The sequence below is a fragment of the Rhinolophus sinicus genome, linkage group LG01 (assembly GCF_036562045.2).
Source record: "Rhinolophus sinicus isolate RSC01 linkage group LG01, ASM3656204v1, whole genome shotgun sequence".
Taxonomy (NCBI): domain Eukaryota; kingdom Metazoa; phylum Chordata; class Mammalia; order Chiroptera; family Rhinolophidae; genus Rhinolophus; species Rhinolophus sinicus.
The window spans coordinates 193,496,028-193,508,591 of record NC_133751.1 but is presented as its reverse complement, the minus strand read 5'-3'; the positions used below and the strand labels follow the sequence as shown (position 1 = coordinate 193,508,591).

General features: G+C 50.9%; 1 protein-coding gene across 2 annotated transcripts; it reads left to right on the top strand.

The window, feature by feature from the left end:
* The first annotated feature begins 7,536 nt into the window (after window positions 1–7,536).
* Window positions 7,537–11,469, top strand: TUBA4A (tubulin alpha 4a). 2 transcript variants are annotated; one of them, XM_019741768.2, is made up of 4 exons: window positions 7,537–7,670; window positions 9,488–9,710; window positions 10,026–10,174; window positions 10,427–11,469. In XM_019741768.2, the coding sequence occupies exons 1-4, from the start codon at window positions 7,668–7,670 to the stop codon at window positions 11,396–11,398; spliced, it is 1,347 nt and encodes a 448-aa protein (XP_019597327.2). In that variant the 5' UTR covers window positions 7,537–7,667; the 3' UTR covers window positions 11,399–11,469. The 2 variants fall into 2 exon arrangements, with proteins under 2 accessions (XP_019597327.2, XP_074169742.1); XM_074313641.1 differs by lacking the exon at window positions 7,537–7,670 and adding an exon at window positions 8,557–8,776.
* The last annotated feature ends 1,095 nt before the right edge of the window (window positions 11,470–12,564 follow it).

The following is a 12,564-nucleotide window of genomic DNA, read 5'->3' as shown; positions in this document are numbered from 1 at the left end:
TTGGGGCTATTTGTCAGTGTCTCTCCCTATGTCAGTGCAAGTCATTGCTGGTCTAGCCTAGCCTGATTTCTCCACAAAAGGAGTCGCCTTGTATGGAGAAATGGCCTTAGGCAACATTGTGAAATACAAAATGTTCATCTCTGGCATTTGTTCCTGCTTTGTAGTTGTTAAGGCAGGCTTCACCCCTTATCTCCTTTGAATCCCTCAACAACTTTGTGAGGTAGGCGAGGCGGGGCCTCCATTCCCATGATGAAGAAAAGGAAATTGAAGCCTCTTGTGTGTTACCCAAAGTTACATGGGTTTAATTAGTGGTAGAATTAAGATTCATTTGGGATTCAGGTTCGGTGCTTCACCTTTGTCCCCGTGGCAGAGCTGTCATGTCCCTCATCCCCTTCCTGTGTCTTTATTTCCTTCCTTCCCATCTTAACTTACACGGTCAGTGGTGATCACTCTCTTGTGTACCCCTAACTTCCTTGCCTCCCTCTGGCGTCAGCAGCCTTGTTTGACTAAACAACCCCGGTTAAACCCATTTCTTCACCAACTCTCTGCCTATACTGACCCAGCTAAACAGTGGAAAAACCCAGAACCAAGCTGACAGATCTGACTTCAAATGCATGACCAGTCACATTAAATGGACCCTAATGCTGCCTGGAAACCACACTCCATCTCTCCTGTCACTCTTCCAGATAGCAACCATGACCCAGAATAGAAATGCCAGATTTAGCACATAAAAGAATTTTACCTAGAAATCCTATCCAGGAAGTAACTGCTAATGTGAAATTTCAGTCACTGTGGCAAATGGTAGGGGTTATTTTGAGGCAGGGGTTTTGTCAGAGACCTTTCATCATATACTAGGGAGTGACCCAGAATATCAAGATGGTTAACTCTGGTTTTGGCTGTGGACTGGTCTTTTCTATCTGGAAGTCAGAGGTCAAGATCCTCAGAGAGTAGACACCGCCAACCACCACTTCAAAGGTAAGGAAGCTCAGACTTCCACGGGGTTGATCCGTGAGTTGAAGCCATAGACCTCAGGAATTATCGTCCAGAGGAATTATTATCCAGATGGAGGGATTTGGGGCCCAGAGGGCTCACTGGGCCCAAAACTCTTTTGTCCAGCACTTCAACTTCCCCCAACTGGTCTTCAACGTTGGGCATCTCAGAGTCAGCCTAGACATCACCAACTCTGAAAAGAAAATTATCCTAAAGGCAGGTGCGGGGAGGGCTCTTATGTAAAACAGAATAGAGAGACTGAGGTTTTAAAAGCATATTAATGTATCTAAGTTATAAAATGAGGGGCAATCAATACTCTTAATTCCTTCAACAAATATTTATTGAACATCTGCTATGTGCCAAACACTGTTCCAGGTACCAGGGATACAGCGGTTCTCAAAAAAGTGCATGCTGTTAAGGAACTGACATTTTCATGAGGAGATACATAATGAATAAAGGAGACAATTTCAGGTTACAATAGGCACGTGAAAAAAACAAAACAGGATAATGGCACAGAAAGAGATGGGAGGTGGGGGAGCTAAAACTGAGAGGGAGCAGCTCTCTAAAAAAGTACTATTTAAACAGAGACTGAATCAAAAGGTGTCAGCCATGGCGAGATCTGGATAAGAGTGATCCAGGCAGAGAGAATAGAGAGTGCAAAGGTTCCTAGGTAGGAGCGAGCCCCATGTGCTCAAGAAAATAGCATAAGGGAGGGAGCTATATGAGATCACATAGGTAAAGGGGCCTTGGGAGGAGAGGGGCTTTTATTACAAGTGCAATGGGGAGAGGTTAAGCAAACATGATTGCTTAGTTTGTGTTTCAGAGCGAGTATTGCAGCTGCTGTGTGGAGAATGCATGATAGGGGTTCAAGAGTAGAAGCAGGAAGTTGGTTAGGAGGCTACTGTCGGCATCCAGAAATGAGGGGGTGGGAGCTTGGACTACAGTAGGGGTGAAGGGAATAGCTGGGTTCCAAGTAATGGGACATGCTAAAGTGGGGTGAGGCAGCTGTACCCAACAGCCTTCCCTGCCCCTGCCTTCACTTCTTTGCTGGTAGGGTTCTGATTTTGTTTAATTACTCACCCTTCCACTTGCTCAAGGAAGATGGGCTTTCCTCAGATCTATGGGTATAAGGTAGTCTAAACCATTCATGGTAATTCTATTCCCTCCTTCTAGTGACTGGTGTAGGCACGGGGTTCGTGAGATATAAGCGGAAGTCTGGTTTAAGGAAAGGCTTTTCTCTCTGATAAAGAGATGTGGGAGGAAACCCCCCTTTCCTGCCTTAGGACAGTGTCATATGAAGACATGATACTTGGAGCTGCTTGCAGCCATCTTATGATTATGAGGGAAGATGTCACCAGCCCATGGAGGATTCCAGAGCAGAAAGCTGGAAATACTGGAGTTATTGGTGACAGCACTAAGTCAACCCTGGAATCGTCCTACACTCAGATTTGTTGTGGGATAATAAATATTCTCAGTGTTTAAGCCACTGTTAGTTAAGCTTTCCATTATTTGCAGCCAAAAAAAATTCAAACTGGGTGGCTGGATGGCTCAGTTGGTTAGAGCACAAGCTCTTAACAACAAGGTTGCCAGTTCAATTCTCGCAGGGTATGGTGGGCTGTGCCCCTTTCACTTAAGACTGAAAATGGCAGCTGGACTTGGAGCCGAGCTGCGCCCTCCTCAACTAGATTGCAGGACAATGACTTGACTTGGAGCTGATGGGTCCTGGGAAAACACACTGTTCCCCAATATTTCCCAATTAAAAAAAAATGCCTAAAGAGTGGTCTATAGGGAAAAAAAAAATTCTAACTGAAAAAAGAGGAGGAGGAGTGAGGGAAAGAGAGGAATGCAGGATGATCCTTGGTTTTTAACTTAAGCCTGTGGTTGGGAGGTGATACTGTTCCTTAGACTCGGAAGCCTAGGACAGAAACAGGATGGGCAGTGAGTGGGGTAAGGGTAGGATATGGAAAGTTCCACTCCTGAATGCGTTATATTTGAGATGTCTAACAGGCTTTCAGGTGGAGATATCAAGAAGGCGAGTAGTTGTGTGAGTTCAGAGGGAGGTCCCAAATGGAGACACAAATTTGAGAGTTATCAGAATATTGCTTTCTCATGATTCCTTTCTTTCACTATGGTTTGGGAAGATATATAGTCTAACTCTGTTCCTTTTTAAATAACTCTAGAAATGTTACAAAAGCTTTTTACTAAGGACATTAAAAAATGTTCCTAAAGTGGAGATAATATAATAAAACACCATATACTGAGATAAGCCACCTTCAACAATTGTTCCTGCAGGGAGAAAAACAAAGAAAAGAGAGCGCTTGGGACTGAGCTAGGGGGAACACCCTTTAGAAGCAAGCCATCAAAAACCACCAAGGAGTGGCCAGAACAAAAACGGGGATGGGGAGGGATGGGGAGGGGATGTCATTAAAGCCAAGAAGGAAGTGATTCAAGGAGGAAGGATCCCCTATGTTGAACACTGATGAGAGGCTGAGAAAGATGAAGATAGAGATGTGACCTTTGGCTTTGACAACTGGAGGTCACCAGAGACCTTGGCAAGAGGATCTCAGTGAAGCATGGGAACCAAGCCTGCAGGGAGAGTGGGGAGGAGAGAGAAGACATGGAGATATCCCTTTAGAAAGGTTGTGCTGTGAGAAGGAAGACAGCTGGTAGAGGCTCCAGCCTGGAAAAACAGGATGTGCACTAAGGCTCAGCTCCACTTCTCCCAGTACAACTAGTGGAGTCATTTGAAACTTTGAGGACCTTGCTGCACTGCTCCAAGATGAAGGTGTGGGATTCTGGGAAAGGGTTGGAAAAGATGGAGATAACAGTGGGCAAAGGGAAGAGGGAGAGAAATCCAAAGAGTGGCCTGCTGGACACCCATGGAGGGTAGATGAATTAAGTGTTTATTTAATGGGAGGAGTGAAGAATTGCCTGGAATCATCTTCTAGATTCTGTACGTGTATGTGAATGTCTAAAAGATTTCAATCTGTTTATATGAACTGTTACCTGCACACCCCCCCAGACCTTATGGCTCTAATTCAGCAGCATCTGTATATATCCTGAGGACACACACACACACACACACACACACACACTCAGAAGCAGAACATGTATCCCACTAACATGCCTTGGGCACTTCTTCCTGCACCTTTGTCCTCTCCACTTTCCTTGCCAGAAGGCCTGCTCAGGGGTTGTAAACTCCTTGCTACAGGGGCCAGGGTAACATAAATGTGTAAGGGGGGCTGAGCATATGATATTAAATGACAACAAACCCTCATCACCTGTGTCAGGGAGACATAGAGTGGTGAGAACTGAGTGAGCCTGAGCAGCTTGCTGTCCAGTCTAAGAAGATAGCCACTATCCAGCTCCATTTGTTACCCTATTAGTTTCCTGATGCTGCTGAAACAAACTGTTGCAAATTTCTTAGCCTAAAACAACACAGGTTATTTTATAGTCCTGGAGATTGGAAGTCCAAAATTAGTCTTACCGGGCTAAACTCAAGATGTTGGCAGGGTTGCCTCCTAGAGACTCTAGAGAAGAATCTGTTCCTCATTTTTCCCATCTTCTAGAGGCTGTCCATATGCCTGATTCATTGCTCTCTTCCATCTTGAAAGCCAACAATCACATCACTCTGACCTCTGCTTCTGCCCCCTGCTTCCCTGACTCTGACCCGCTTGCCTTCCTCTTCCATTTATAAGAACTCTTGTGATTACATTGGGCCCACCCAGAAAATCCAGAATTATCTCATCTCAAGATCTTTACCGTAATCACATCTGCAAAGCCTTTTTCCCAGAACATACATAGTCACAGGTTCTGGGGATTAGAAAGTGGACATCTTCGGGGGGGCGGGGCGGGGGGCCTATTACTCTGCCTACCAGTGTTGCCAAATGGGAATGCAGGCCTACTTTGGCCAGACCTTCCAGTTCTTTTCAGTAAAAGCTAGAAATCTGCATTTTTATATGACTGTGAAGAAAAAGTTAACATAGCAGGCCTGAGATTACTATCCTTAGAAAGGCCTGCTTGCAAGGTTGACCCTTGGCTGGCATCTGGGAACTTGGCTCTTGGAGTGTTCCCAATCAGCAGTTAAACAGTGATGGTTCACTGAGCCTAGACTGTTGGTGTAAATAATATGGTTTATGTTGAACGCCTGCTTTTCTTCTAGGAGTCTGGAATTTTGGTATGTGCAACGCAGAGGTGCCTATGTGACCAGCCCCCAATAAGACCTTGGGTACTGTGTGTCTAATGAACTTCCTTTGGCAGAAACACTGCAGGGAAATGTTGCTCCATTTTCATTCTGAAGGAGGAACACACTTTGTAAGTCCTTATGGGAGGGAGAGGGCATAGATTCCTCTAGACTCCCCATATGTCTTTTCCCTTTACCATCCAGCGGTGTAGCCTTCCCATATCGCTGTAATAAACCTTAGTTATGAGTACAACTTTATCCTGAGTTCTTTGAGTCCTTCTAGCTAATCTTCTAACATATGGGTGGTCTTGGGGATGCCCCAACACAAACACAATTTCTGATTTTCCCCCCCTATATTCTAAATGCTACAGGGGTTAACACTGTGAGGGCCAAACAAAACATTTCTGAGAGGCAATTTGTAACTTCTGGCTTCTTAGACTTCTACCCTAATTTTAGTCCCATCTCTCAAGTGAAACAATTCATCTGACACACACTTAGCAAATGCCTACCATGTGCTAAGCACCATGCCAGGAACTGGGGACACGAAGATGGCTAAGACAATTACCTTCACCAAATTTGCTATCTAGTAAGATGGGCATGTACACAAATAAATGCAGCATGATGTGCTACATGCACTAAAATAAATGAATAAAATGCTCTAAGAATCCAGACAGTTGCTTACATAGTGCTTTGCTGCATCTCTACACATCCCTAAATTCACCTAGTCTTCACAATCTGCAGTTATCCCAGTTTCACAAATGAATCTGAACCTGGAGGTCAAAGAGTTTTAGGGTTTTGCCTAAATAGCTAAAATCTCTTATGATATTCATTCTGCTGGGGTGGGGGTGCACAAGGGAAAAAGAGGGCCAGGGAAGGTCTGCACCAGGCCACATGTTCTGTAATCACCAAGGGTTCTTGCTCTGTGGAGACCATGACCCCATTTCCCAAAGCAGCCTCACTCTATGCCCTTGTCAGTTTTCTTTTTTATGAATGAGTCTTGTTCTCCCAACCAGATGGCAAGTCCACTGGGAAAGGAGACCTTGTCATATTTCACTGTATTTCTTTCCATGCCTTGCCTAAGTAAGGTGTCAATTAGCTATTTTGTTGATAGAAAGTTGTCACACTAGTTATTTTATCCTGCTGTGTTGTGTTGTCAGACAGCCCTTGCCCTAGGAAACACTATGGTAGGAGAGGCAGGTGAATCCTTTCCAACTGACTAGCCCGGGAGACAGGTTTCTCAAATGTGTGCCAATGGCACATGGAGCATTTCCTAATGAATTTCCCCAGTGAAGGGAGACAGCTAGAAAATGAAAGGCACATAAGGAAAAGCAGAAATAGATTAAAAAGCCCATTCTTGCAAGAAATGGAAATGAAAGTTAGAAGGACTAGCTTCTGCTGAGGCCTCCATCTGAGCACTAAGGGTGTTAAGATGCAGGTCGCTGATCCTGCCACGGCTTAGGGACAGAAGAGGATGGGAAAGTCAAAATCAGCCACGATATCAGAATTTCCATTTTTTTTCCTCTTCGGTGTCAACAAACATTTTGATACCTCACAACGCTTTCCGGTTGGAATTATTGTCTCCTTTTCACCGATGCCAAGGACTCGTGAGGTTAAGTCACCTGCCCAAGGTCACCCAGGGCAGTCAGAATGTGGATCGAGGTCCTAAGGGCTTTAGGCCGGAGCTCCCGCGGTTCTGGCAGCAGGAAAGCGGGCAGGTAGCAGTGGCAAGGGCTCGCTAATAGTGACGGCGCTGATGACGAGGCCACTGACCCGCGGGCAGCGGCCAAGCGGTGGCAGATTCTCGGGGTCGGCCTTCGCAGGTAGGCTGCGGGACTCAGCTCGGTGGGGCAGTCTAAAGGACCGGCACCCTGGGTCTCAAACTGTGCAGCATCCGGTCCTCGGCCGCCCACAGGCATTGGCGGAGGCCAGCCGTCCCAGCCGGGGACCAGCAGGCGGCGTGCAGCCGCAAGGGGTTCCTCCGGGACCGGCCGGAGCCAGGTAGTCGGTTGGAGCCTCCAGAGAGGCGGGACACGGAGGGCTCGGGCGAAGGTCCGGTAAAGCCACCTCCGAAGAACAGCCTCTATGGCACCCGGCCTAAGTCAGAAAACCTGAGCGACGGGCGACCCCATGACGCAGGTGCAGGCGAGACGCGCCCTGGCACCGCGTCCTGCGTCGGTGCAGCAGCGCTCGAGATCCCGAAGTATGGGTTCAAAACCGGGAGCGTAGGGTTAAAGCCCAGGTTGCTACTCCTAACGCAGGTCCGACAGGTGAGAGACCCCGGCAACGCGCGGGGAAGGTACCCTCTCTGGCCCCACCCCTCGGAGCCGCCTACTCCTCGGGAGGCGTGGCCTCCAGGCCGCCCAGCTTCTAGTGGGCGAGCCTAGCGCGCGGCCCCGCCCCCCTCATATAAGAGCGGTGCGGCACTGCAGCTAGCGCACTTCTCACTGAGACCCGTCACGCGGACTCTAAGTGAGACCCACCGCCAGGACTCACCATGGTGAGTGCGGCCCCACCGGGTTGGAGCCCATCCCCTAATTGCCCCTCTCTTTTGGGGACGCTTCCTTTCGGGATGCTCGGGGCCCTTTATCTGGCGTTCCTGGTCTCGAGGAGGTGCAAGGGTGTTTGCATCACCCCCACCCCCACCCCGTCCTAGTGACTTTGGCCGAGCCGTGTTGTCCACTTTCAAAGGCTGGGGTAGGGGGGTGGGGTACAGTGGGATTCTTCACTAGCAGAGAGGAGTCCTCCTGGAAATCCCCCCAGCTCCACCAAGCATTTAACCCTCCTTAGGGGAGTTACGCGGTCCCGCGCCCAGTCCTTTTCGCGGGCGAGGGAGTCCCGCTTGGCTGCCCATTGCCCCTATCCTCCCCCACCCGGTCCCTGGAACTGACCGAACACGTGCTTGGCGCCAGAAGGTGGAAGGGGATCAGGTTACTTGGTTCAGCATCCCCTTTTCCTCCGACTGTGTGTGCATCCCTCCTACTCTCACCCCTCCCCGTGACTCAGCACCCCGCTTCTGAGGCAAAAGGGGTGGCGGGAATGGGGTTCGGTCTCATGAGGCGAGCCAGCCCCTCTCCAGCCTGAGCCGGGGTGCGCGGACGGGCAGAGACAGCTGTCACTGAGCGGGAGCGCGGGCCAAGGCCAGGTTGGGGGGAGGGGGAAGAGGTGTGTGTAGGGGGGTGGTATTTATAGCCCAAGAACGGGGGCCGAAATCCAATCTTCGCTTTCCGCTGGGATGTAACTGGAAAGAATCTCAAAGGAGCGGGGGTGGTGGGGGGCGGGCGGCGGCGAATACAAGGCCGGAGTGCAGGATGGCGCTCATCCGGCTAGGGGCAAGGCGCGTTACCTCTGGGGCCTCGTCACAGGTTCCGCTTCCTTTTCTGAGTATTTGGAAACTGTCACCCCGCCATTTCGGTGTTGGGAAAGGAGGCTGCGCAGGCCCGGCTCCGCACCACTTTGGCGCTTCAGGGGTTACTTTCAGACTGGCAGGGACGAGCCTAGGGCAGCGAATGCCCCAGTGCTCACAGCCCTTTTGCCTGCAGCTGCCCTCTGCGCTCACTAACATTATCTTTGCTATTTCCCTGAGGGCTGTCGCCTTGGAAGAAGGTGGTAACGACGTGCAGAGTGCGGGGGTGGAGGTGGGGAGAGGAGACAGATGGGATTGATCCCTAGAGCCAGATGGGATTTAAAGGTGGGGGAGAGGGCATCCTGATGGCAGTGTGGTCAGTTGGTGCCAGACTGGAAGGCGGAAACAACTCTGCAGCCCACAGGAAAGAAAGGGGGAGAGGGTTGTACGAAATTCCAGTTGTTCATACTCAAAGCAAAGAGTTAATCAGGTGGGGGGGGGGGGTGGAGGCTCTAGCGATAAACTCAACAGCTCTGGAAAACCTTCTGTCCCTTGTTAGGCTCTTGAGAAGCTGGGTTTGTGGGAGTAGGAATGGGGAACAGCTGAAAAGTCTCTTGTTTTTGTCTCAGTTACTGCAGTGTCTTGTCTGTCTCATAGGCACTTGCCCTCTCCATCCTCCCTGAGTGTCCTATGAATGTGTCCGAGTCCTGTGGAGCCACAGCTCTCACTTGGCAAGGTCCCCACGGAGAAGTAGGCTAAGGGACTGGCCTGCCCTACTGGGTGCCCCCGGTTGGGGAGTCCTATGCAGGGGAGCCTGGGCAGGCTCCCAGCCTCTTCTGACCTCTGTCCAACCCCAAGCCTCCACTTTTGCCAACTGAGTCATCCTAGCTGGTAGGTGATAGGGTGAGAGGCTTATGAGGTGAGGAACTATGGATGTGGGGCTTATGCTCTCCTCTCTCTTTATCTCTCAGCGTGAATGCATCTCAGTCCATGTGGGGCAGGCAGGTGTCCAGATGGGCAATGCCTGCTGGGAGCTCTACTGTCTGGAACATGGGATTCAGCCTGATGGGCAGATGCCCAGTGACAAGACCATTGGTGGAGGGGATGACTCCTTTACCACCTTCTTCTGTGAAACCGGCGCTGGAAAGCACGTGCCTCGGGCAGTTTTTGTGGATTTGGAGCCCACTGTAATTGGTGAGAGGGAAAATGGGGTGGAATTGAGCGGAGTGGAGAGACTCTAAGCTTCTCTCTGGAGAGAGGGTGTCTAGATCTGGCTTTCCTGGCCCTGAAAACTCTTCTCCCTGTTTGAATGTAAAGAAGGCAAGCTAATCGCAGGCTGGCCTGGGCAGCAAGTCTGGGTTTCCCTCACACCCTGGTATCTCACACTGGCAGAAGGATGAACTCTTCCACGCATCTGACTGCAGCTACCACACTGAGGGAGGGAGGGAGGTCCCTGCTGAGCACAGCCTTGTGGTTTGGGCCCTAACGATGTGGTTTCTGCCCTTCCAGATGAGATCCGAAATGGCCCCTATCGGCAGCTCTTCCACCCAGAGCAGCTCATCACTGGGAAAGAGGATGCCGCGAACAACTATGCCCGTGGGCACTACACCATTGGCAAGGAGATCATTGATCCAGTATTGGACCGGATCCGCAAGCTGGTGAGAGTCTGGCATGGAAGGGAGGGGGCTTATGAGACGATGTTAATGGTCAGGAACATTTTTTTTCAGATCCATTTCAGGGGTCATCTCTGTTTGTCACCAGAAGGGTCACCGGAACGTGCTGCTGCTATGGAATACTCATTCTTCTTTGTCCTGGCTCCTGAGATATTTTAGGCTTTTGTGGAGCCAGAATATAGACTTCCTCAGGCCCTTCCCCCACCTACATTGCTCTTTGTTTTTCTTGCCTTTCAGTCCGACCAGTGCACAGGACTTCAGGGCTTCCTGGTTTTCCACAGCTTTGGGGGCGGCACCGGCTCCGGCTTCACCTCGCTCTTGATGGAGCGGCTCTCTGTTGACTACGGCAAGAAATCCAAGCTCGAGTTCTCCATCTACCCAGCCCCCCAGGTGTCCACAGCCGTGGTGGAGCCCTACAACTCCATCCTGACCACCCACACCACCCTGGAGCACTCAGACTGTGCCTTCATGGTGGACAACGAAGCCATCTATGACATCTGCCGTCGCAACCTGGACATCGAGCGCCCCACCTACACCAACCTCAACCGCCTCATCAGCCAGATCGTCTCTTCCATCACAGCCTCCCTGCGCTTCGATGGGGCCCTCAACGTGGACCTGACGGAGTTCCAGACCAACCTGGTGCCCTACCCTCGCATCCACTTCCCCCTGGCCACCTACGCGCCCGTCATCTCTGCAGAGAAGGCCTACCACGAGCAGCTGTCGGTGGCCGAGATCACCAATTCCTGCTTCGAGCCTGCCAACCAGATGGTGAAGTGCGATCCCCGTCATGGCAAGTACATGGCCTGCTGCCTGCTGTACCGTGGAGACGTGGTGCCCAAGGATGTCAACGCCGCCATTGCTGCCATCAAGACCAAGCGCAGTATTCAATTTGTGGACTGGTGTCCCACGGGCTTCAAGGTTGGTATCAACTACCAGCCGCCCACTGTGGTGCCCGGGGGTGACCTGGCCAAGGTGCAGCGAGCTGTGTGCATGCTGAGCAACACAACCGCCATTGCCGAGGCCTGGGCCCGCCTGGACCACAAGTTCGACCTGATGTATGCCAAGAGGGCGTTTGTGCATTGGTATGTGGGCGAGGGCATGGAGGAGGGTGAGTTCTCCGAGGCCCGGGAGGATATGGCTGCCCTGGAGAAGGATTACGAGGAAGTAGGCATCGACTCCTATGAGGACGAGGATGAGGGAGAAGAATAGAACAGCTGCCTGGAGCCCACTCACTGTGTTTATTGCAAAATCCTTTTGAAATAAACAGTCTCCTTGCACGATTTCTTGTTCCCTCTGTGAGTGCTTGAGCTTCTGCTGCTGCCCTCACTATTTGCTGCTTATGACCCTTTTCCCTTCCATGCTGAAGGCAAGACCTGCCAAAGGGCCCTTGCCAGGCCCAGGACATGTGACCCCAGGGACTTTCATGTAAGATCCTGGGGGCGCTCAGGATAGGGAGGAAATGGGGACCAAATCCTGGACCTGTCTGTCCACCACAAGCTATTGAAGGATAGGAGTCTTCATTTCCTTTCCAAGTAGTTTAAGTCCAGCAGTTTCTGTATTTGAGTTATACTACTACCCTATTTTTCCTGCTGCTGCTGCATTCACCAACTCTGGAAGCAAGGCTTGGCCCAGGCACCTCTGTGCATTATGAGGGCTGAGGTGGCCCAGAGTTCCTGGGCATGGAGCCTAGTCATAAGCTTGGGGGATGGGAGGGAACAAGGGCCATGTCCTGGAGTTGTTTGTGTTACTGCACCTCCCAGCAGCTTTGCATAGCTTACTGTCTGTTTTGCTGCTCTGCAGGGGCCTAGGGATGTGCCATTAAAAGTCAGGTCGTCTCCCCTCTGTTTGTGCTTTCTTTCTGGCCTCAGCCTCTGCGCTAGCTGGTAGAAGCCTCCTGCCAGGGCCCTGGGGAAAATTTCAATTTTGCTAATAGGCACCCCAGGACCCATACTGACGTCAGCATGTGGGGGTGGGCATGGTTGGGGGGAAGAAGCTTCAATCTCAGGAGCAAGGGATGCCAACTCTGCTCTTGCCTCCCGTCCCTGTGATTCAGGGACACAGTGCCCTTCCTTGGGGAACAGGTTTCAAGCCCAGCTAAGGCAGGGCCCCTGTTTACTCAGCAGAGTAGGCAGGAAGTGGCAGCTGGATACTGCCATACCACACTGGTCTCATTAATCATTAACCGTGCGTGAGCTAGAACCGCCTGGGAGAGACTGGGCCAAAATGGCTACCACCTCCACTCCCTTTGCCCTCAGGCTGAGGCTGGGAGACCTGTTAAGTAGCTGTCCCAAAGCTTCCTCAGGTGTCTCCACCCTTGCCTGGCAAACCGGCTGGGCTGCTCTAAGCTACCCACCGCAGAGGATGAAGGGAAGAAA

Excerpts from the sequence above, each read along its gene's own strand:
- TUBA4A (XM_019741768.2), top strand. Across the intron at positions 9,711-10,025 it reads TTTGGAGCCCACTGTAATTG|ATGAGATCCGAAATGGCCCC; the intron begins GTGAGAGGGAAA and ends CTGCCCTTCCAG. Across the intron at positions 10,175-10,426 it reads TGGACCGGATCCGCAAGCTG|TCCGACCAGTGCACAGGACT; the intron begins GTGAGAGTCTGG and ends CTTGCCTTTCAG.